The following is a 26,500-nucleotide window of genomic DNA, read 5'->3' on the forward strand; positions in this document are numbered from 1 at the left end:
ACCCTGGTTACACACACACACACACACACACACCACCCATCAAACCCTGGTTACACACACACACACACACCACCCATCAAACCCTGGTTACACACACACACACACACACACCACCCATCAAACCCTGGTTACACACACACACCACCCATCAAACCCTGGTTACACACACACACACCACCCATCAAACCCTGGTCACACACACACACACCACCCATCAAACCCTGGTTACACACACACACACACCACCCATCAAACCCTAGTTACACACACCACCCATCAAACCCTGGTTACACACACCACCCATCAAACCCTGGTCACACACACACACACACACACACCACCCATCAAACCCTGGTTACACACACACACACACCACCCATCAAACCCTAGTTACACACACCACCCATCAAACCCTGGTTACACACACCACCCATCAATCCCTGGTTACACACACACACACACACACACCACCCATCAAACCCTGGTTACACAGACATACACACACACTACCCATGAAACCCTGGTTACACATACACACCACCCATCAAACCCTGGTTACACACACACTACCCATCAAACCCTGGTTACACACACACACACACACACACACCACCCATCAAACCCTGGTTACACACACACACACACACCACCCATCAAACCCTGGTTACACACACACACACACACACACCACCCATCAAACCCTGGTTACACACACACACACCCACACAGACCACCCATCAAACCCTGGTTACACACACACACACCACCCATCAAACCCTGGTTACACACACACACACCACCCATCAAACCCTGGTTACACACACACACACACACACCACCCATCAAACCCTGGCTACACACACACACACACCACCCATCAAACCCTGGTTACACACACACCACCCATCAAACCCTGGTTACACACACACACACACACACCACCCATCAAACCCTGGTTACACACACACACACATACCACCCATCAAACCCTGGTTACACACACACACACACACACACCACCCATCAAACCCTGGTTACACACACACACACACACCACCCATCAAACCCTGGTTACACAGACATACACACACACTATCCATGAAACCCTGGTTACACACACACACTACCCATCAAACCCTGGTTACACACACACACACACACACCACCCATCAAACCCTGGTTACACACACACACACACACACACACACCACCCATCAAACCCTGGTTACACACACACACACACACACACACACACACACACCACCCATCAAACCCTGGTTACACACACCACCCATCAAACCCTGGTTACACACACCACCCATCAAACCCTGGTTACACACACACACACACACACACCACCCATCAAACCCTGGTTACACACACACACACACACACCACCCATCAAACCCTGGTTACACAGACATACACACACACTACCCATGAAACCCTGGTTACACACACACACTACCCATCAAACCCTGGTTACACACACACACACACTACCCATCAAACCCTGGTTACACACACCACCCATCAAACCCTGGTTACACACACACACACACACCACCCATCAAACCCTGGTTACACACACCACCCATCAAACCCTGGTTACACACACACACACACACACACTAAAACAAGTCACCCATCACAGCCTGCTTACACACACACACACAAACACACATCACAGCCTGGTCACACACACACACACACACACACACACACAAACACACATCACAGCCTGGTCACACACACACACACACACACACACACAAACACACATCACAGCCTGGTCACACACACACACACACACACACAAACACACATCACAGCCTGGTCACACACACACACACACACACACACACACACAAACACACATCACAGCCTGGTCACACACACACACACACACACACACAAACACACATCACAGCCTGGTCACACACACACACACACACACAAACACACATCACAGCCTGGTCACACACACACACAAACACCCATCACAGCCTGCTTACACACACACACACACACACACAAACACCCATCACAGCCTGCTTACACACACACACACACACACACACAGTTTTAAATGCAGTGGCTTCTCCTGCCATTAACTTGAGAAATGTTTTGCAAAAAACGCCTCAAATAATATCATCAGAATCTAATAACCCTTTCCTATTATAACTAGAGTAGACTCCCAAACTATCAACACAAGCAGCTTTTCAGGTTGAGCTTGCGTTTAATTGTGTGCAGTTAAGCATGAGAGAGCGTGCGTGCATGTGTGTGTGTGTGTGTGTGTGTGTGTGTGTGTGTGTGTGTGTGTGTGTGTGTGTAACCAGGGTTTGATGTGTTGTGTGCAGTGACGTATTTGGCAGCCTGTAAGGAAGCTAATGGAGGAGGTTGATTGTGGTTGCGTGTCTGTCCTGCTTTTTCCCATTTCCCTTTCACCTCGCTTCACCTTTTATCCTTTCCCTCTTTCTGTAATCATTAAGAGCGGCCGAGACGCCGGGCCGTTTATAAACCTGAGTACTTACAGACGGAGTCGAAAAAGATTAAGCGTTGAACGGGCTAGTGAGTGAGAACGCTTACACCAGATGAGAAGGTTAACCTGGAGTTAACCAACAATTATGGACTGCGGTGTGTCCAAACATTCCAATCACAATGTCCTGTCTTTCCAAACGAGGTCATTTCAACATAACATCTCAGAGATGGACAGGTCACTAGATCAGATTTTCAGTTGCCCAAAGGTTAGGATAAGATAAGATAGACACACTGATCAGCCATAACATTATGACCACCTGCCTAATATTGTGCTGGTTTCCCTTTTGCTGCCAAAACAGCCCTTAACCGTCGAGGCATGAACTCCACTAGATCCCTGAAGGTGTGCTGTGGTATCTGGCACCAAGATGTTAGCAGCAGATCCTTTAAGTCCTGTAAGTTGTGACGTGGGGCCTCCATGGATCGGACTTGTTTGTCCAGCACATCCCACAGATGCTGGATTGGATTGAGATCTGTGGAATTTGGAGGCAGAGTCAACACCTCAAACTAGTTGTTGTGGTCATGAAATCATTCCTGAAACATTTTTGCTTTGTGGCACAGCGCATTACCCTGCTGAAAGAGGCCACAGCCTTCAGGGAATACTGTTTCCATGAAAGGGTGTACATGGTCTGCAACAATGCTTAGGTAGGTGGTACATGTCAAAGTAACAGCCACATGGATGGCAGGACCCAAGGTTTCCCAGCAGAACATTGACCAAATCATGACACTGCCTCCACCGGCTCGCCTTCTTCCCATAGTGCATCCTGGTGCCATGTACTCCCCTGGTAAGTGAAGCACACACACCTGGCCATCTACGTGATGTAAAAGAAAACGTGATTCATCAGACCAGACCACCTTCTTCCATTGCTCCGTGGTCCAGTTCAGATGCTCACATGCTCATTGTTGCAGTGCACAGTGGTCAGCATGGGCAATCTGACTGGTCTGCAGCTATGCAGCTCCATACGCAACAAACTGTGTACACTGTGTATGCACTGTGTATTCTGACACCTTTCTATCAGAACCAGCATTAACCTCTTTAATCAATTTAATCAACTGTAGCTCGTCTGTTGGATCGGATCACACGGACCAGCCTTTGCTCCCCATCTGCATCATTGAGCCTCGGCCGCCCATGACCCTGTCTCCGGTTCACCACTGTTCCTTCCTTGGACCACTTTTGATAGATACTGACCACTGCAGACCGGGAACACCCCAAAAGAGCTGCAGTTTTGGAGATGCTCTGATGATGCTAACACCCCCATGCTTCACAGCTAGGATTAAAAGCCTAGCTCTTTTTCCTCCATACACAGGTCAGTTTTCTTTCTTCTGACCACAGAACACTCCTCCAAAGGCCTGGTGAATTTTCAATACCACTCTTACATTAGGAGCTTGTTTATCTGGATGTACTTGTTCCTATTATTTTTTATTTTTGTCTCAGGGTTCACTCGATCCTTTCAGACCAAAGTTCGTTCATTACTCTGAGTTCATTTGTACCTTTTTCCTGAAGGATGCAGGGTCTGTGGGGTTGCCAAGATTTTTTTTTTTATATCAAGCATTTTTCACCATAGAAATCCTGGTCAGGAATTAACAATAAGATGATCTATCAGGTGAGCTGAACTACAAAAAGATGTTGTTGCTCCTTCTCTTGATATTTTGACAGAAGACGGTCTGTTTTGGTTCGAAGGCTATATCATATCAGATACAAACAGAAATACTTATAAACCCGAAAAGCCTTAAAGCCCTGAGGAGCATCATGAGGCTGAATATCAGCTCTTCTCTCCTGTTCTTAAAGTCCAGCAATGTCATTAGCTCAACTTCACTGATGTAACAGAACCATCCTGACCCGAGCTTCTTCTCTGGGAAAGAAAGAAGGCGTGGCACTGACAAATAATCACACAGCTTTGGCAAGATTTACACTACATTGCCAAAAGTTTTGGGACACCAAATCATTGATTTCAGGTGTTGTTTTTCAGGGGTTTGGGCTTGTCCCCTCAGTTCCAGTGACAGAAACTCTTAATGCTTCAGCTTCATACCAAGATATTCTGGACAATTTCATGCTTTGTGGGAACAGTTTGGGGATGACCCCTTCCTGTTCCAACATGACTGGACACCAGTGCACAAAGCAAGGTCCATAAAGACATAGATGAGCAAATTTAGTGTGGAGGAACTTCATAGAGTCCTGACCTCAACCATATAGAACACCTTTAGGATGAATTAGAGCGGAGACCGACCTTCTCGTCCAACATCAGTGCCTGACCTCACAAATGTTCTTCTAGAAGAATGTGGCTTTTGCTTTTGAACAAAGAAATTCAGCATGTGTTTAGTATCACTTCAACATCCTGCCTCCTAATCCTTTCTTTCTTAGCTGCAGATATTTCCTCCCTCTCTCTCTCTCTCTCTCTCTCTCTCTCATAGTCTTGCTCTCTCTCATTCTCTCTCACTCGCTCTCATATTCTCTCTCTCTCTAACCCTCTTTCTCTCGAGCTGGGTCATTCAGCACATTTTCACACAGTTCTGCTGCCGTGGCACTTTCTCTTGCCACACGCTGCTATTTTTAGCCCGACATTGCACATCTACTTGACAAAAGGAAAGGCGGGACAAGCCAGCACATGTGTGCGAGTGCGAGTTGTCAGTTCTGGGGGTTATGTGGAGGGACTCGAGTTAGAGACGGAGGAAGGTTAGAGCTCCGAGTCAAGCTTAAAAGGCCGCACTTCAAAGGCAGCGCTCTGGCACGGATGTTTGATATTTTGGTAGCGTCAGGGGGATGAAGGGGGCATTCTGAGGGGCGGATGGGGGTAAGACCGGCTGTGCGGGACGGCGGGGTTTGTCTTGGTAAGATATCGAAGTGGGCTTTGAAGATGAAGGACCAGGAGCGATCAGCTGTGCACTTCCTGGCTAGTCCGTGAGGAAGACTATGAGGAGAAGGATGCGTCACTTTAAAGCTGCATGCAGTTACGCATGTGTGTCTGAATGATTTATACACCGCAGACTGCACACAGACATACGTGAACACCCATGGCACACACACACACACACACACACACACAGAACCTGCAGCAAAGCCTTGTTATTTATAGAGCGGGAAAATCAACTTGTCATTTATTAACCCTTATCTCAGAGACAGAGCCTGCAGAACTCAACACTTTAATATACCACAATAACTACACCACTGTTTATCACTGTTCTTTACATACAACCCACTACTGTTATTTATTCATACACACACACACACAAAATCATGCACGTGCACAAACTCACACTCACACACACACACAAAATCATGCACGTGCACAAACTCACACTCACACACACACACAAAATCATGCACGTGCACAAACTCACACTCACACACACAAAATCATGCACGTGCACAAACTCACATTCACACTCACACACACACACAAAATCATGCACGTGCACACACACACACACACACACACACAAAATCATGCACGTGCACACACACACACACACACAAAATCATGCACGTGCACAAACTCACATTCACACACACACACACAAAATCATGCACGTGCACACACTCACACTCACACACACACACAAAATCATGCACGTGCACAAACTCACATTCACACTCACACACACACACAAAATCATGCACGTGCACACACACACACACACACACACACACAAAATCATGCACGTGCACACACTCACACTCACACACACACACAAAATCATGCATGTGCACACACACACACACACAAAATCATGCACGTGCACACACACACACACACAAAATCATGCACGTGCACACACTCACACTCACACACACACAAAATCATGCATGTGCACACACACACACACACACAAAATCATGCACGTGCACACACACACACTCACACACAAAATCATGCACGTGCACAAACTCACATTCACACTCACACTCACACAAAATCATGCACGTGCACAAACTCACACACACACACACACACAAACACAAAATCATGCACGTGCACAAACTCACATTCACACTCACACACAAACACAAAATCACGCTTGTGCACACACATACACACCCTCACTCTCTCTCTCTCACACACAAACACACACACACACAATCATACTGGTGCACACACACACAAACACACGCAATCATGCTTGTGCACACACACACACGCAAACATACCCATGCACACACACACACACGCAAACATACCCGTGCACACACACACACAATCATACTTGTGCACACACACACACACGCAAACATACCCGTGCACACACACACACAGAGACACACACAATCATACTCGTGCACACACACACACACACACACACACACACACACAAACACAAAATCATGCACGTGCACAAACTCACATTCACACTCACACACAAACACAAAATCACGCTTGTGCACACACATACACACCCTCACTCTCTCTCTCTCACACACAAACACACACACACACAATCATACTGGTGCACACACACACAAACACACGCAATCATGCTTGTGCACACACACACACGCAAACATACCCATGCACACACACACACACGCAAACATACCCGTGCACACACACACACAATCATACTTGTGCACACACACACACACGCAAACATACCCGTGCACACACACACACAGAGACACACACAATCATACTCGTGCACACACACACACACACACACACACACACACAAACATACCCGTGCACACACACACACAGAGACACACACAATCATACTCGTGCACACACACACACACACACACACAAACATACCCGTGCACACACACACACAGAGACACACACAATCATACTCGTGCACACACACACACACACACACACACACACACACACACACACAGAGACACACATAGTCATACTCGTGCACAGACACACACACACACACACACACGCAAACATACCCGTGCACACATACACACACACAGACACGCACAATCATACTCGTGCACACACACACACGCAAACATACCTGTGCACACACACACACAATCATACTCGTGCACACACACACACAATCACTCTCTCTCTCACACACACACACACACAATCATGCTTGTGCACACACTTACACTCACACACACAATCATGCTTGTGCACACACATTCTCACACACACACACACACACAATCATGCTCTTGCACACAAATACACTCACACTCTCTCTCACAAGCACACACACTCACACACAATCATGCTCGGGCACACACACACACACACACTCTTACACAAGCTCTCACACACACACTCACACTCTCACATACGCTCATGCTTGACTTTTGACCTTTAGACCAAGAGAAAGCACATGAGCTACAGGTGACAACTGAAACTGGCCAGATGGACACATTAACAATGACCTATGACCTCTGGGACAAGAACAATATAGATTATTGGAAAATCTTTAAAGTGTAAACCAAAATGGACAGAACCTAATTGCAAGAGCATGCCATATCACACACACACACACACACACCATAAAATGGAGTACAGCACTCAGATGCAGCAGTGCCTTTGGTGTAGATCAGTGATCTAAGAGCCAAACGGATGAAACAGTCTGGTGTGTAATGCTGCCATGACATTACTGTGTTAAAAAAAAAAAAAGTGTGTGTGTGTGTGAGAGAATGTGAGTTGATGTGTAGTTGAGTGGATGAGCTTTAACACAACTCTCCATAAACAGCAGCTGGGTTGATCTGCATTCTGACATTCAGCAATAATCTAGTTCCTATCTGCAACACTAAAATTTATATGACTATAGTAAAAGGTAGAACCTCACAAAAGACTAGACCTTTGTATGTGTGTGTGTGTGTGTGTCTTATGTAGTGGCTGATATATAAAAGGAGGAGTGACAGACAGACAGATAGATAAATAGATAAACAGACAGACAGACAGACAGACAGACAGACAGACAGACAGATAGATAGATAGATAGATAGATAGATAGACAGGTGTGTTTCTTACGTAGTGGCTGTGGTATAAAAGGAGGAGTGCTACTGATGGAGAGAAGAGGAAAAGGTGGAGGAGGAATGATGGGGGGAAAGAAAGGAGGCAGCTTAGTGGATGGTGGCTCAGCGTGCACGGGCTGTTCAGAAGAGGACTGCACCTGCAACACACACGCGCGCACACACACACACACACACACACACACACACAAAAGCAAGGGTTATGTAACAAACCCTAGACACAGTCCATTCATTATACACAAATGTGTTTCACTCCATCATCTCCCTCTCTCTCTCTCTCTCTCTCACACACACACACACACACACACACACACACCTGCGTGATGCTTCCATCTGTGCTGTGATTTCTTTGCCCTTCCAAACGAATGATGGTCTCTTTTTGCCCTCCGATTACATCGATGGTGCTTTTCAACTTCCTGCATTCACACACACACACACACACACACACACACACACACTCCTCACAAGTCTGTGTGTAACACAGTGAGACATGGATGCAAAAAAAATCTCAACCATTTACATAACCGCTAACCGCAATCAACTCAATCAACATTCTAAATAAAACCCTCTCAGTAGCTCCATGATCCACATGACATGCTGACCGCATGCACGGGTCAGACGCGTATGAAACATCTCACACACTGACCTCAGCAAGCCGTGAGTGATATCATCACATTAAAATGTCATTCAGAATTACATTTAAGACCGAAACCTGACCTAGTGCTTAGCGCTTCCTTCACAGCCTGTGCTAAAAAAACAAAAAATCAGTGGTCATGTGTGTGGCCGGTTAATTCTATCTGACCGGGCGTGGCTCCATCACCTCAGCTAAAAGGTTAAGGAGTCTGAGAAGTCTATGAGAGGCTGAAACATACCTGGAGGAGCAATCTGATTTAGAGAGGAGCACATCATGACTACCCTGGACACACACACACACACACACACACACACACAGAGAGAAAGAAAGCAATAAGGCTTACATCAACACCCTTTAATGTTATAGACTTTAACTTGAACTGAAAAAACGTCAAAGCAGAGTACCGTGTTTTTGTCGGATGAGCCTAAGGTCAGGAACTCGGAGCTCATGCGCAGTTTCCTCTGTTTGTCACAATATGACTTCCAGGTATCATCGTTGAAGCCGTAGTTGAAATAGTCTGACAGGTCCGCACCTGATTGCACACACACACACACACTTACAGAGCCTCTCATAGAAATCGGACCAAAACCAACAGAAATGAAAGCAACACATACCCCAAATGATGATTAATTTAGCCCTGGAGCTACAAGGCAACGTATAAACAAAGCTTTAGCACTGTTCCCACTGCATACACACTGCAAACTCGGGCAGTTCAGAAATAAATAGATAAATAGTTTTTGGCCTTTTGTGCTGCAAATTAATTGTTTGGCTAACAGCATGTGGAGCATTTCATTAAACAGCGAGTGTGTATTAAAAATAAATACAATTTCAGTGAATCTGCACCCCATTAGCATCCGAATAACGATCCCCTTCGTCCTAAGCACTCGTGATGATAATTAGGTGATGAGGAAAGTCGTTCTGTTTTCTTCACGTTGGCTGCTGCTACTGTGTGATGACTGGATTTTATATATAGCCATAAACCACCAGAGCAAGTCTATTTTAGATGATTTTAACGACGGGACACAGTTGGAGGCAATCCTGATGATTTAGGCATGCAGTTTACACAGTGATACATCAGTACATATACCATACTCCTCTACTATAGCAGGATTATTAGAACTGAAAAATAGAGAGAGAGAGAGAGAGAGAGAGAGAGAGAGAAGGAGAGAGAGATAGATAGATAGATAGATAGATAGATAGATAGATAGATAGATAGATAGATAGATAGATAGATAGATAGATAGATAGATAGATAGAGAGAAAGAAATAGAGACAGACAGACAGACAGACAGACAGACAGACAGACATGTGTGTGTGTGTATTAGACTTATATGACTAGGCTGATTGCCTAAAAATGGCAAGACAGAGAGAGAGAGAGAGAGAGAGAGATAGATAGATAGATAGATAGATAGATAGATAGATAGATAGATAGATAGATAGATAGATAGATAGATAGATGTGTGTGTGTGTGTGTGTGTGTGTAGGCAACTTCATAGTATCTAAGTGACATTAACAATGGCTAGACAGTCAGTTAATCTCCAAAAGGTACACTCACACTCACACACACTCACACACACTCACACACACTCACACACACTCACACACACTCACACACACTCACACACACTCACTCACACTCACTCACACTCACTCACACTCACTCACTCACACACACTCACTCACACACACTCACACACTCACACACACTCACACACACTCACACACACTCACACACACTCACACACACTCACACACACTCACACACACATACCAGGTTTTCTCCAAGGCTTCTCCTCCAGCTCTTCATCCACCTCCAGTGCTGGAGTACCAGTATTGCTGTCCAATGCAACCAGAGTCACTCCTCTGATCTTGGTGCCTGGGGGACATTCAGAAACACAGAACACAAACTCAGAACATTTCTGGTCAGTGACTGGTCATCTGGATCAAGTGTAAAATAAGATACGATAAGCCAGAAAAGCAGTGCAGGACATCCAAAAAACATTTGGATCATCAGAGCTCCTTCCTAAGGAGATTAAATTTGACACTGATAGGCGAAGCCTCGGAGATGGTGACTTCACTTCCTGTTTTCAGTAGCCCTCCCAAGTTACAGAGTAACATGAAGCTTGTTCGGTGCTAAAATCATGCGCTAGGTTCGACATCAGTGTTGTGACATCTTGCTGAGAAATGGAACGTTATGGAGAAACCATCACGCATATTGAAAAAGGCAGGAGGTCCAAATATTGTGATGATTATACAGAATTCATATGAAGGGGAAAAAATCACAGTGGGAGAAAATCCAGTAAGATGGAAATGATGATCATGGTGATGAACTCAACATGGCCAAAAAATTAGAGCAAAGTAGAGTCCCAAGTAGCAGTAGCAGTAGAAGAGGAAGAAGAAAAAGAAGAAGAAGAAGGAGAAGAAGAAGAGGAAGAAGAGGAAGAGGAGGAGGAACAAGAAGAAGAAGAAGAAGAGGAGAAACAAGAAGAAGAAGAAGAAGAGGAGGAACAAGAAGAAGAAGAAGAAGAAGAAGAGGAGGAGGAACAAGAAGAAGAAGAAGAGGAGGAGGAACAAGAAGAAGAAGAAGAAGAGGAGAAACAAGAAGAAGAAGAGGAAAAAGAAGAAGAAGAGGAAGAGGAGGAGGAACAAGAAGAAGAAGAAGAAGAAGGAGAAGAAGAAGAAGAAGAAGAAGAAGAAGAAGAAGAAGAAGAGGAAGAAGAGGAGGAGGAACAAGAAGAAGAAGAAGAAGAGGAGAAACAAGAAGAAGAAGAGGAAAAAGAAGAAGAAGAGGAAGAGGAACAAGAAGAGGAAGAAGAACAAGAAGAAGAAGAAGAAGAGGAAAAACAAGAAGAAGAAGAGGAAAAAGAAGAAGAGGAAGAGGAACAAGAAGAGGAAGAAGAGGAACAAGAAGAAGAAGAGGAAGAGGAACAAGAAGAAGAAGAAGAAGAAGAAGAAGAAGAAGAAGAAGAAGAAGAAGAAGAAGAGGAGGGGGAAGAAGAAGAAGAAGAAGAAGAAGAAGAAGAAGAAGAAGAGGAGGAGGAACAACAAGAAGAAGAAGAAGAAGAAGAAGAAGAAGAAGAAGAAGAAGAAGAGGAGGAGGAACAAGAAGAAGAAGAAGAAGAAGAAGAAGAAGAAGAAGAAGAAGAAGAAGAAGAAGAAGAAGAAGAAGAGAAGAAATAACTATATTATTACAGCACCTTTAGAGCTTGTAGTTTTAAAGATAAAGAGCTGAGAGGTTAAAGGTCAGTGGTCAGTTACCTGACCCAGTGGTGATGCTTGAGGTCTTGAGGTGGACAGGAGTACTACTGCAAACAGAAACACACACCACATTCCAGTTAGTGATCTAACACAGAATCACTGACCTCCTGACGCCAAACCATCCAGAAACCCTGAGGTTCTACAGCTTTCGGTCATCAGGAGGCGTTTCTGCTACTGGTTGCCATGGTGACAACGTACGTCTAAAGTGAATCATCCAGGAGGGAGATTTGAGTGTTCAGCAGTGGTTATATATATATATACTGAATCATATACTGTCTTCACTCCTATTGGTAGTCGCTTCGTTTTTACATAACCTTCGTCACGTCGCTGGACACGCCCACTTCTAGTCACCTATGCTCGTGGATAATCAGCAATAATTCCTCTGAAGCCGGAACCTGAAGGTCTCAGTAGAGAACCTGAACATGTTTCTTCAGTGACATGAACATTGTGCAGTTATTGATGCTCTGATTTACTTTATTCGTTTATTCTGAAAGCTATAGGCAAAATCCGACTGATATTAAATAGATGATGAAATATTATTCAATAACAGAAAAGCATTCCAATATCTTTCTTAAACGCAAATATTTTATCGAAATCGCATTTATAGACGTAGACAAGTACACGTGATTTTCTCCTGGCAAATATTTTGGGTGAGTTTAGGCTTATGCTAGCTCTATTCTGGGTACGGACCCCAGAATAAGACAGGGAAACTTTAAAGCCTGAAACTTCTAAAACTCAAAGCTTAAATTTCAAATACACAGCTTCAGCGTTCCCCCTAGCAAGTGAACACTTTATCCTCAAAAGTTGATGTGTTAGAAGCAGGAAAAATGGACAAGCATAAAAGGATCTGAGCGAGTGAATTGTGAATTGTGATGACTAGACCACTGGGTCAGAGCATCTCCAAAACTGCAGCTCTTGTGAGGTGTTCCCAGGTCTGCAGTGGTCAGCATCGTTCGAAAGTATCCTTTAAGTCATGTAAGTTGTGAGGTAGGGCCCATGGTGATCAATGATCTAGTGGAGTACCAACACAATATTAGGCAGGTGGTCATAATGTTGTGGCTGATTGGTGTATACTAGTCAGTGCTATTTTATCTATCTGTCCTGTAGTGTATTGTAATTGTCTTTGCACTGTTTGTACTTTATGTAAATCGGTTAATTTTACTCTTTAGCCCTTAGGTCTCTGTCGTTTTCTGTAGCTCTCTGTCTTTATGTAGCACCAGGGACGTCCTGGAGGAACGTTGTTTCATTTCACTGTGTACTGCATCTGCTATATATGGTCTAAATGAAAATAAAAGCCTCTTGACTAACTTGAAAAGACGTCTGAACAAACGACATGGGCCAACTCCTATCCCAAACTTTACCCTGAAAGAGGCTACACGGACTATTTCTTTCTTTAGCATAAAAGTTGATCTTGTATATGGTAGTGAGATGGCCGGAGACACAGGAGGAGGACACTGAGTGTCTTGCTTGACCTCAAGGGCCGGTTACTCACATGCTCTGGATCTTATCTGTTTGGAGGCTGCTGATGGTAACGTGCAAGTTGTCGTCACTGTCCGAGTCGACGTCCTTTGTGACGGAAGAAAAGCACGTGTGTGGTATTAACAAAAGCAGTGATTGACGGCTTTAGAAAATAATTTTTTTTAAAAAGCTACCTGATTATCCGCTCCATTAACACCTTCCACATCTCCAACCAAAGCACTGGGATAAATAAAAAGAAACATTAATGAATGTTAGAAATGAAGACAGAAGAATCTTTCTCTAATTCTAATTCAAGTAACCAGTCATTTATCACAAGCCCTGGGGTATGAATAGAAAAAAATGCCAATCTGTGCAAGTACTGCAGACCTCCAGGACTGCAACACTGGTGCAAAGAGGGGGAAAAGAGAGAGAGAGAGAGAGAGAGAGAGAGAGAGAGAGAGCTAAATCAGGAGTCTGAGTCACATGACCAAGGAATATTAATAAAGGCTCAGCCTCAGAGTTTCAGCAGAGTTGTGAATCTGGTATGAAGATACAGCGCTGTCTATTCTGTAGCCCAATGCAGAAGCAGATTTTATGGCCTGAACAGATACCCGAGTGGCTTGGAGGATCAGTTTACAAGCCAGGCTTCGGAATCCGAGCATGGTATCGGATTTGATAGGAAATAAAAAGTAAAATCTGCATCTTTAAGCGGGCGGAAATGGGAAACGCTGCATCAGGCTCCAAACGGATTTTGTTCGGGTTGAAGCTCTCGTGTGTACGTGTGCTCGAGCCGATGAATTTAACGAGCAGTCAGAAAGTCATTTCTCCCTCAGCTCCACATCCACTCCAAGTGTTTTTCATATGACATGTCATTACCAAGCACTGAGCTTACCGGGTATTAAACGTGCACGCTTCATTAGTCTAGCATAACTCCAGCTAATGAGAAATAAATGTGATGACCCATTTCATTCCAGCTCAGTTCCTCACTCGCTCTGCCTCACAAACAATGCCACTCTATTTATTAGAGAAGAAAACACGAGCTGGAAAATAAACAGGACGCATACTGCCAGAGGCAAAACTAGGATGCCAGACGTGTGAATGGGTCAGTAGGACTTAATTGACGCAATATACAGAGTGTAAGGATGCAGCAGTTCAGGTCATGTGATCAGACTGGGAGGAAATCTCACCTGAAAATTTCAGTCTCAGTCTTCTTATCGTCGTCATCACCAGCGTCATCGTCCTCCACATCGTCGTTGTTGTCTAAAGACGTGACCAAAAGGAATAAGAAGTGATGGATGTGTGTGTGTGTGTGTGTGTGTGTGTTCATTTCAAACATCAGTCAAGGCAGAAGTTTGATCACAGTCTGCAGGTTTATCTCTACTACATGGCTGCATCTGAACTCTGTGTGTGTGTGTGTGTGTGTTCATTTCAAACAGGCAGAAGTTTGATCACAGTCTGCTTAGTGTGATGTGTGTGCAGGTTTCTCTCTATCTACTACCTGGCTGCATCTGAACTCTGTGTGTGTGTGTGTGTGTGTGTGTGTGTGTGTGTGTTATCTTCTGTAGAACACCTGCAGCTTGAAAATAACGGTTGGGTAACACACCAGATCATATGAACACAGCTGAAGCCCCATCAGTTTTCAGTCGGGTTTCTTCGCTAGATAATAAGTCGCATCAAATTGTGATGACGTCATGACGGTCTCTAATTTAATTGGTGACACTTTGTTTTGTTTTTTTCGTTTTTAATAAACTCATCGATTATCGACATTTCTGAACATTTCTCCCTCACCTCCGTAAAGCCAGTCCTCGTCATCCGGACTAGCATAGCCGGTCGTTTTGTCCGTTTCCCCAGCTGACATCCTGAGCGACTGACCACCTGGGAAAAAGAAACCCTCTCTATGAAGCGATATGACCGGTAGAGATGTTAGTTTGTTGTGGTTTGTTTGAGCCGCAGACACTAGCAGGTGGTAACAGCTGTCCAAGTTGGAGCCGGTGTGTGGTTTCTAAGGACACGCGCTGCTTGGACACGCCACGTGACCACCGCTTGGGGTTTTTCAGGGCCGCAGGAAGTAAACGGAGTTCAGAGCTCAATTATTATTGTTTTATTCTCATTATTAACACCTCTCTTATAATTTTATCACACCTCTTCTTTCTGCAGTGCCGTGTGCATGTGATGGAGGAATATACAGGGTAGAAATTCAACTCAAATTGCATTAAATCTGGTTGTTTTAACCAAGATTGTGATGCAAGATATATTTTTTTCAACTACATTTAAGTTCCCTGTTATAGGCTAACCTGATATTTTGCAAATTCCCAGTTTATTCACATTAACTCCTGTTAATTCCCATATTTTCCCGTTAATTCTCATATATTTCCGTTAAATCCCATCTATTCTTGTTAATTCCCATGGGAAGTTCCCAGCCTTGATAATTCCGGGAATTTTGCAACCCTAACCACAATACAATTACATAAGAAACATTAATGAGTATTAACATTAAAGCAGATCCATTATTTTAAATAAATCATGAATCAGAAAACACATTGGGAGCCAGAACACTCCATCCATCCATCCATTTTCTATACCCACTTTATTCCTAATTAGGGTCTTGGGGATCTGCTGGAGCTTATCTCAGCACACATTGGGTGAAAGGCAGGTGTACACCCTGGACCAGTCCATCACAGGGCCACACATATAGACAGACAACCACACACACACTCACACTCACTCCTATGGGCAATTTAGAATCATCAATCAACCTAATGTACATGTTTTTGGACTGTGAGAGGAAACCGGAGTACCCGGAGTAAACCGCCAGAGCACTTATTATTAGACCTTTGACTGAGATCAGTGTTTCTCTCTTTTTTTTTAATCTATTTTGATCATTCTATGCATTTGGTTTTGAACTGTTTTTGACACAAAGCATGCAAACAATTGCAGCCTGGGCTGTGAAGATCTAGCTGTTACATTATTGCTGGTGAGAGAAACTGAAAAGATTGTGCATGGTTTTTTTTTGTTCAATAAATGCATTTTCTGTCCAAATGAAAAATCAAAAGAAATGTGTGAATAAAGACTAATCCTGTCTGGAGTTGTTTATAAATGTACATGTTTGATTTTTCAGAAAATCATTTGTTAGGATAAACTTTATTCCTAACATTAAAGTTGTACTCAAAACCTCTGAAAGACTCGGAGATTAAATCAAGCCAGAATTCATTTATGTTACATAAAAAAAAGTAAATGGGCATCTGTTTCCTCTAAAGGATCACAAAAGGAGCAGGTCTGATTAATGTCAGAATATTTAGAAATGAAGGAATTAACAGGGTGATAGATAGATAGATAGATAGATAGATAGATAGATAGATAGATAGATAGATAGATAGATAGATAGATAGATAGATAGATAGATAGATAGATAGATAGATAGATAGATAGATTCAACACAAAAAAAATGCACATACAGAAGATTAAAATGTACCCAGTCCTAATTATTAAAAGAAAATAAAGAGAAACAAAAGTTTTATATTGCAGTGTGTAAGCTTTAAACCTCCGGCTGTGTGTGACGTATAACTCGTGCGACAGCGTGGTGCCACGTCAACTTCACGAGACTCACGTGTTTTGTTTTGGTATGAAGTCTGGTGGACTGCGTGAAGTTTAACTAACAACAACTTTTCTTTTACTGTTTTCTCTCCTCTTCGGGATCCCTGGAACAATGTTGTCGGCAGATGTTTTCACCTCTTTCCCCGGCCAGATGTGGGAGAAGGTGCTGTCGAAGGTAAACAAAGCGCTTGTTTTCATGGACGACCCGTGTGCTGAGAGCCTGCACTGGAGCGGAGGAGCTGCTCTACTGGTCAGCGCCGGAGCCCGCAATGTCAAGCGCTTTTCCAGCTTCGAAGCTGGAGCAGACAACGAGCCCAAAGCGGTGTTTGTGGTCAGCACGCTGCTGAAAGGAAGAACGGCGGACATTATAAAGGACATCGTGTCTCTCAGCCGCTTCCGGTACTGTGTGGTGATGACCGCTGTGCCGCACTCTCTGCACCTGCTCGCTGACGGAGTGTCCGGTGAGATGGAGGGCAATGTGGCGTTTACACGCTTTGAAGAGAAGCTTCGCGGGTGGATGGGAAACGCCGAGTATACAGCCGAGGTCTTGCATGCTCCTCTGCACTTCGCCAGAGCTTCCTCTCAGCTCCTGACCGCTCCAGCCTTCGCCGATCTCTTCCCGCTTTTGGACACAGATCTCACCTCCATCAACAGCAAGCGCCCGGAGAAACGCCGCTTCGCCAGTCTCACCGACCTGGACATGCAGTCTCTCCCTAACGAGCTGCAGGTTAAGATCAGAGCTCTGGCTTGGTCTCTAAACACCCTCTTCGAGCTGACTAACACGCGAGAGGAAAGCTTCACCGTGGGCCCCATGAGTCGCCTGATCGCGGCTGAGCTGGCCAATCATCCACAGGCTAAAAACCGGAGGAAATCCTCCGCACATAAAGCCTCTGTGGTCTTCATTGACAGAACTCTTGATCTGACAGGTCGAGTATCACAGTGCACAAGCTGTCAGTCCACAATCTCAGTCAAAGCAAACACTAACAACAGTCCCATCATGATATGGTCAAAAGTTTGTGATCACCTGATCATCCCATTCCAGAGCCCGAATCCCCTTTACTTTTATAATAACCAACACTCTTATGTGAAAGATTTCCACTAATCGTTGGATCATGGCTGTAGTAATCACAGGTGTGAATACTGCATTCGTTATTTCGAGGTCTGGGGTTCAGTTCATCCCAAAAGGTGTTGAGGTCAGCGCACTGTGCAGGACACTAGAGTTTGTGCCTTCGAGGTTCATGCACAGTGTCATGCTGTAACAGTTTGGGGATTTTTAGTTACAGTGAAGAGAAATTACAAAGACATCCTACAAAATCGCTTGCCTCCATGTTTGGGGCAACAGTTTGGGGGAAGAACCGTTTGTGTGAGAAGATGAGGTGTCCACAAACTTTTGGCCATATAGAGTGTATTAAGATTACTTATACTATAAGTGATTAATAATAATCTCCTCTTAGACTCTTCCTCATGTCTTTCCATTTATAACCCATACTTCTGCAGTCTATCAGTGATGATTATATGGATTTGTTTTGTCATGTCAGAACGTGTGATGGAGAATATCATATTCAGGGCACCGTGCTGGTGCAGGGGGTAATGCTGTCGTCTCATAGCTCTAAGATCCTCTATTTGATCCTAAGATTAAGTTTCTCTCTTTGTGGAGTTTTGAATATTCTCCTTATGTCTGCATAGGTGCCCCCCGACTTCTCTAGTCTTTTCCCATATCTCATTAAAACATGACAGGAAGTGTACTGGAAACTAGTGGTGTGTGTGAATCTGTGTGTTCAAGATGACCTCTGTGATACCCTCATGTCCCATTCAGGATGTAATCCTACCTCACACCCAGTGTTCGACCCTGACCAGGATAAAATGGTTACTGAAGATCGACGTCAGAGTGGTCAGAGGTCCTGTCCTGGAGCTCCTTAAGCCCTACTTTAAACTTTTTGTTGATAAAGTTGAATTTGAGTTTGAATCTTGTTGATAATTCGTTAAAGGGTTGAGGTTTAAAGTGACCAAACACCCCTGCATGCTCACTGTCAGCCATTTTTATCTCTAATAGTAGCTTCTTTTTCCCCTCACAGGAGCGGTGGGACATCACGGTGACAGCCTGGTGGAGAAGATCTTGTCTGTTTTGCCTCGGCTGCCGGGTCATGTGACCGACGTTCAGGTAGACATGCTGGAGCTGACGCATCTTCAGCGCACACCTGAGGCACAGGGAGTCGTAGCACCTGGCTGCCTGGGACAGCCTCGGTAAGGACGTCAACACTGACCGAGAACATAACACTGAGGACATTTACACTGACCCCAAGCATATGAGTCACTTTACAGTAAGAAGCCTCTGTGTTCCCGGTCTGTTCACATCAGTTTAGCTAATTCGCTTTATTCTACGACATCGATTTAGCTTCAGATCCCCTACAGCGGTCAGTTGAGAACGAATTTATACACAGGCTGAAAAGTGATGGGACTGTCCAGAACATTTCTCAGTAGCAGATGAGAGCATTAGGCATCCTTTTCCTCAGTTCTGCTGCATTTAACGTCAGCTTTCCAGGCATGAAAATCCACCTCAGGCCTCGACCAAAATACCTTCTTCTATTTCAACCTTATAATTTAGTCTCATTAAATTATTTCCAAGGAGTCATTTCCCCCCCCTTTTTAAGTAAAATTATTGTATGTGCCTTTCGCTGTCCATCTGCGTACATGTAGCAGCTCTGAGCGTGAACCGAATTGTTGTTTGCAATCCAAATACCGTCTCTGAAGAAAGGGAAGTAATGGAGTTGGGAACATGGAGGGAGTATGGGAGTTTCCCATGTGAGTTTTGGCAGATCCACAAAACCAGCCCTGTGTTTTGAATCCTGCTCCACTATTTTCTCTAGTCATCATAAATGCATTTATTTGTATTCGAATAAGCCATGTTGTTCAGCTGATGTCACTTCCTGTGTGTCAGGATGTGGTCACGAGCGACCCCAGGGTTCTGTTGTTCTCGATTATATACCAAGTCAATGGAGATATTACAGAACAACAAGTCATTACTGCGGGAATCTTTTCTTTCTCTCCCCCATGCAATGACCTCATCGTCCTGCACTTGAACTCTTGGCCACTTTAACTAGTTGTGTCATTGGAAAAACACACTTTAAGCAAGTCCGGCTATTTTTTTTATTGGTTAATCCTTGAAATCTTTCGACAGCGCAGTAAAAACAGACCCGGAGATCAGACGAGCTGGACTGGTTTGGTGTTTGAACCTGCTGCCAGATAAACTCCAGTATCGTGTTTTAGTGTTGTAAGGGCTGGACTTAATGGACGATGCCGTGGCATTTGAGTTAAAAGCGGCACTGAGAACTCGGAAAGCAGTTTATAAATAAACTGCCTCTTGGATCTGCTGTCAGACTGTCGATTGGACAGGAAGTTGTGTTTCTTTTATGTCTTTTTAAAATTAAATAAATAAATAAAACGGGTCCTATTTCTCTTCTAAGAGTTACTTAAGCACAATTAAAGCACATAAGGCTCAGGATCTGACCGATAAGGTTAGTGTCATTGTCTCTGGACACATTTAATACACTCTGGTTAGGAGTCGATTTAAATAAATAAATCACTACACAGTCTTCACATTTTAACCAAGTATATTTTGAAGGAAATATACATTTCTGAATCATGAACAGTGCAAAACCCATGGGCAGTTTTACTGTACAAGTTCAAATGAAGAAGAAGAAGAACTGAGGGCATGAAGCCTTTATTATCGCCACACATACATTACAGCACAGTGGAATTCTTTTCCTCACGTATCCCAGCTGAGGAAGTTGGGGTCAGAGCGCAGGGGCAGCTATGACACAGCACCCCTGTAGCAGAGCGGGTTAAGGGACTTGCTCAATTGCCCTACAGAGGAGCTTGGTGGATGCTGGGGCTCAAACCCTGATTCTCCAATCAACAACCCAGAGCCTTAACCACTTGAGCCCCCACTGCCTCTACTAAATGAACTGAATAAATCCAAAATTGTTCTGAAAAGAGGCTTAATAATGTAAAAAAAATGTGTTTGGATAAACATAGTTTTAAACATAGATAGAAGCTTCTGTGAACTGCAGAGGTGTGGGGCTGGTGTCCTTTAAAACCTACTGAGATCTCTCTGGAAGCTCTTCAGGTAGAGTAGGCTCATCGTATATATATCTGATGTACAATGGGATTGCATTAGATTGCATCATTATTAGAATGCTGATTTCCTCTGTGTAAATGATTTGCATGGTGATGGATTGTGCCGTTTAAACAAATTTGTCAGGTTTCTCGGGTTGCCAGTCTCGCCGTTGTATATCCTGCAAGTAGCCATTGTTTCCGCTGATCCTGATGTGGGAATTTCTAGCATTTCTGTTTTGTAGGCCTGTGCTGTGTTGCTAAACAAGCCGAGTAGGAAGCCGAAGGTAGCAGACTGCCTGCACTTAGCTGTTATTCAGTTCCTTCAAGATTTCATGCAGGTTTTTATTTTTTGTGTTTGTTGCAAAAAAGCTTGATTTATTTTTCTCCTCAAAATATTCATGATGCAAGTTGTATTTTTTTATTAATTAAAATATTTATTTATTTATTTATTTATTTATTTATTTATTTATTATTATATTTGTTTATTACCTTATGTTATTATATATATTTATATTATTTATTATATATTTATATATTTATATTATTTATTTATTACCTTATGTAAAGTTTGCATCATGATGCATCGTGTCATATTAAACTAGAATATTACAATTGCAAGGTGAGAAAAAACATGGATGCCTCCGTTGTAATTGTTCATCGAAATACTATTCTATACAATCTAACTCTTTTAAAAGCAAAGATGTGATGATATGATGCCATGCGGATACGATATGACGTCACGTGATGGAGATTACGAGTCGGGGTTAGGGGATTTAGTTGAAGAAAGCAGGTTCATTAATCCTCCACACTGCAACTTTTGGGTCATGACGTCACGGGAGAAACGAACAGCAGTCATCAGATTTGAAACAGCGTGCACACACACACACACACACACCCCCCACAGAGACAAAACCTCACATGTTGTATAGCAGCACCACATCCCTGCTAATGATGACAGTCATTACTCTGCTGCAGTAGCACCACCGCATTAAGCAGAACCACACTGCCAGAGCTCAGTGCAATAAAACAGGAGCTGACTGTGGTCCAGATGGCACCGAGCTGGTGATACAGGAGGACCAGCAGCAGCGTCAGAGCCTCTCTCTGTGATTCTGTAGCCAGGGCAGATGTACGAAAGCATTAAATACATTACACACGCAGTTTGAGGAAATTCCAATTTGCTATGGTTATTTATTGAAAACATATCCGATAAAAGGAGAGCGAGAAATGAAACCAGCAGTGTTTGCGTAATTCGTTCATACATGATTAACAGGCTTTAAAGTAGAGAATCTGCAATGTAAATGTGATCCACAGAGAAGAGTCTAGAACATGAACGATACCTCGGTAAACGTGGAAAGCGATGGGGACGCACGACTGCTACGAGAGACAGGACGTAAATACAAGAGCTAGATTATAACCTGACTCGAGTAAGTGTGAAGCACCGGGGTTGATGGGGAACGTCGTTTGTTCTGCTCAGGGGTTTGATTCCTGCCTCTGTGTGTGAGGAGTTTGTATTTTCTACCCTATGCTTTAGGGGTTTCCTCTGGGTACTCTGGTTTTCTCCCCAGAAGTGTATTGTAGGCTGATTGGCATCAATAAATTGTCTGTAGTGTGTGTGTGTGTGTGTGGTGGACCGGTAATTAATCCAGGGTATCCGCCATTTTGTGTGCCAAGTAACCTGGGGATAGACACTGTGTAGAATAAACGCTACAGAGATGGATGGATGGATAAGTAGTATTTTATGATGTTAAGACTGCTTTATTATGCAGCCTGTTGAAGTCTACAATACATTGAAGTGCATTTTTCTAAGAAAATGACTGATGGTTTGTCTAGATAAGATCCTTCTTCCTGGGCTGGGATCGAGGATTAGAGCTCTCTGGAGCTGCATTTAAACTACATTCAGGAAGGTCAAACTCAGGGGCACCATTGACGTCCACTATATGTAGAAAAATCCTGAAATGTTTTCCTCAAAAAACTGAATTTCTTCACGACTGAAAGACAGGAACATCTCGGGGTGAGGAGATGATTTGTAGATTTTTGTTCTGGAAGTGAACTTCTCCGTTAAGCTCCTAGCAGTGAGACACACATGTAATGGCTTCCTATTAGAGCTCTGGATTTGCATCTAGAATAAAATCGATAGATATTAGTGTTCTCTCACGTCATCATTGATGCTGTAAGATACCCCCCCCCACCCCTGATGACTTGACCTGATGAAAAAGTGACCATAGTTGATCAGAGCATTGGCCTGCAGCTGTACGGTCAGTACAGAGAGAGACAGCATCCTGGAAGGCAGTACATCAGTGTTGGTGCTCGTGATTCTCACTCTGTTCATCCACACAGACTTGGAGGATGACCTCTGGACTTCATCCATTTGAGACAAGGTCTCACAGTGCATGGTGTGTGAGAGAGTGTGTGAGAGTATGAGTGTGTGTGTGTATGTCTGTGAGTGAGTGAATGTGTGTGTGTGAGAGAGAGAGAGAGAGAGAGAGAGAGTGTGAGTGAGGTTGTGTGTAAGGCTCTGTGTGAGTGTGTATGTGTTTGTGTGTGTGTGTGCTAGTGAGTGTGTGTATGTGTGTCAGTGTGTTTGTGTGTGCTAGTGAGTGTGTGTATGTGTCAGTGTGTTTGTGTGTGCTAGTGAGTGTATGTGTGTGTAAGGTTGTGTGTATGTGTGTCAGTGTGTATGTGTTTGTGTGTGCTAGTGAGTGTGTATGTGTGTGTAAGGTTGTATGTATGTGTGTCAGTGTGTATGTGTTTGTGAGTGTGTTTGTGTAAGTGAGTGTGTGTGTGTGTGAGGTGGTGAGTGTGTGAGAGTGTTTGTGTGTGTGTTTAAGTGAGTGTGTGTGTGAGAGTGTGTGTGTGTATGTGTTTGTGAGTGTGTGTGAGAGTGTGTGTGTAAGTGAGTGTGTGTATGAGGTGGTGTGTATGTGAATGAGTGTGTGTGTGTAAGTGAGTGTGTATGTGTGTGAGGTGGTGTGTATGTGAATGAGTGTGTGTGTGTAAGTGAGTGTGTATGTGTGAGGTGGTGTGTATGTGAATGAGTGTGTGTATGTGTTTGTGTGTGAGTGTGTATGTGTGTGAGGTGGTGTGTATACGAATGAGTGTGTGTGTGTGTGTGTGTATGTGTGTGAGGTGGTGTGTATGTGAATGAGTGTGTGTGTAAGTGAGTGTGTATGTGTGTGAGGTGGTGTGTATACGAATGAGTGTGTGTGTGTGTGTGTATGTGTGTGAGGTGGTGTGTATGTGAATGAGTGTGTGTGTAAGTGAGTGTGTATGTGTGTGAGGTGGTGTGTATGTGAATGAGTGTGTGTGTGTAAGTGAGTGTGTATGTGTGTGAGGTGGTGTGTATACGAATGAGTGTGTGTGTGTGTAAGTGAGTGTGTATGTGTGTGAGGTGGTGTGTATGTGAATGAGTGTGTGTGTGTAAGTGAGTGTGTATGTGTGTGAGGTGGTGTGTATGTGAATGAGTGTGTGTGTAAGTGAGTGTGTATGTGTGTGAGGTGGTGTGTATACGAATGAGTGTGTGTGTGTGTAAGTGAGTGTGTATGTGTGTGAGGTGGTGTGTATGTGAATGAGTGTGTGTGTGTGTAAGTGAGTGTGTATGTGTGTGAGGTGGTGTGTATGTGAATGAGTGTGTGTGTGTAAGTGAGTGTGTATGTGTGTGAGGTGGTGTGTATGTGAATGAGTGTGTGTAAGTAAGTGAGTGTGTATGTGTGTGAGGTGGTGTGTATGTGAATGAGTGTGTGTGTAAGTGAGTGTGTATGTGTGTGAGGTGGTGTGTATGTGTGGTGTATGTCTAGCTCCGCTCATGTTCTCTACTCTCAGGCGGGTCTGGTCATCTGTTCCTCTCCTCCTCCTCCTGTTGCCTCTCATGTGGTGAGAGTGGGTAAAGTCTCTCTCTGGGTGGCTCGGTGTCTCTCCTCCTCTCGCAGCTCAGTGGGCGGTGGAGCTCTTTATGCTCACTGGAGGAGAACCAGGCCACTTCCAGTGCAGCAAACGTACCTCATGATTCTTATGCTTTCGTCTCAGTACACTAATTGGTACCTCCTTCATCCTTTGGCCTTCAGCTTGGGATAATCATATCAATCAATGTGTACTGTCGTTAATGATGTATCAGCAGTGTTTTTTTTTAAAAGGGAGGAATCAAGGTTGCGTCCGGATCCCGATCACACGGCTGCTTCCTGAGGTGCAAGCCTAAGTTTTAAGCCCACCCGTTAGGGGTCTCCAGAGGTCTTGATGATCACAGTGTTCAGAATCAGACATCTAACTTTGTGTGTAAGAGCTGCAACTACACACAAGGTGTTTATTACACGTGCATACACACATCTCTACATTGGAAAATCCCATTAATCGATCCGCTTGTGCACATGCACGTTCATTTGCATAAAGACACGCCCCCAAATTGCCATATATGGTAAACAACTTCCCTTTTAAAACGCCAAGCGACCGGTCCTTGGTCCTGGTTCTTACAGACGCCAAAACATCTAGGATTTTCACAACAGTTAAGTAGAGCAAAACAAAAATGGATTATTTGCCACGTTTACGAGTGGTGTGTTTAATAAATAATTAAATAAATAATGTATCCTATTGTCTTAAAAACTCACTGATATGAAAATAAGTCATTTTTGCCTTCGCCGTCTGGTTTGTTTATCAGCAATCTCGTCGTTGGTTGGGAAATGCCAGAAATATCTCGAATTTCTTTTTCAATTGTTCCTGAGGCTCCGGAGTCAGAGACCTCAAATAAAACTACACTGGACAAACAAAATCGACTGACGATCCACTCCTGGTCTTCCTCCTTCCCTCCCTCCCTCCCTCCCTCCCTCCGCAAAGCTGCATGAGCCAAATCTTCAAACAAGGCATCATCCTAATCGCTCCCTAGCTCTTCCTTTTATATCATTTTTCAATCTTATTCCATCAGACATAAATACGGATGAAAGCTCCTCATAAACTGAACCCGGTCC

The 26,500-nt window shown here is 43.9% G+C and overlaps 2 protein-coding genes across 5 annotated transcripts in view; one reads left to right on the top strand and one right to left on the bottom strand.

Moving 5' to 3' along the window:
• Positions 1-15,907, bottom strand: part of fip1l1a (FIP1 like 1a (S. cerevisiae)) — a 30,971-nt gene extending 15,064 nt beyond the window's left edge. The window contains exons 1-10 of one of the 4 annotated variants that reach the window (XM_058379489.1): positions 15,624-15,907; positions 15,023-15,095; positions 14,030-14,075; positions 13,870-13,943; positions 12,378-12,424; positions 10,891-10,995; positions 9,524-9,651; positions 9,358-9,401; positions 8,802-8,901; positions 8,484-8,625 (exon numbers count right to left, since the gene is read on the bottom strand). In XM_058379489.1, the coding sequence (XP_058235472.1) occupies positions 8,484-8,625; positions 8,802-8,901; positions 9,358-9,401; positions 9,524-9,651; positions 10,891-10,995; positions 12,378-12,424; positions 13,870-13,943; positions 14,030-14,075; positions 15,023-15,095; positions 15,624-15,693 (829 nt within the window). In that variant the 5' untranslated portion in view covers positions 15,694-15,907. The remainder of the gene's footprint in view (positions 1-8,483; positions 8,626-8,801; positions 8,902-9,357; positions 9,402-9,523; positions 9,652-10,890; positions 10,996-12,377; positions 12,425-13,869; positions 13,944-14,029; positions 14,076-15,022; positions 15,096-15,623) is intronic. The other 3 variants (XM_058379491.1, XM_058379487.1, XM_058379490.1) reach the window with 3 other exon arrangements.
• A 1,507-nt stretch (positions 15,908-17,414) lies between these two features.
• Positions 17,415-26,500, top strand: part of scfd2 (sec1 family domain containing 2) — a 169,251-nt gene continuing 160,165 nt past the window's right edge. The window contains exons 1-2 of the mRNA XM_058379515.1: positions 17,415-18,355; positions 19,505-19,673. Of these exons, the coding sequence (XP_058235498.1) occupies positions 17,542-18,355; positions 19,505-19,673 (983 nt within the window). The 5' untranslated portion in view covers positions 17,415-17,541. The remainder of the gene's footprint in view (positions 18,356-19,504; positions 19,674-26,500) is intronic.

The sequence above is a fragment of the Hemibagrus wyckioides genome, linkage group LG25, assembly GCF_019097595.1.
Source record: "Hemibagrus wyckioides isolate EC202008001 linkage group LG25, SWU_Hwy_1.0, whole genome shotgun sequence".
Taxonomy (NCBI): domain Eukaryota; kingdom Metazoa; phylum Chordata; class Actinopteri; order Siluriformes; family Bagridae; genus Hemibagrus; species Hemibagrus wyckioides.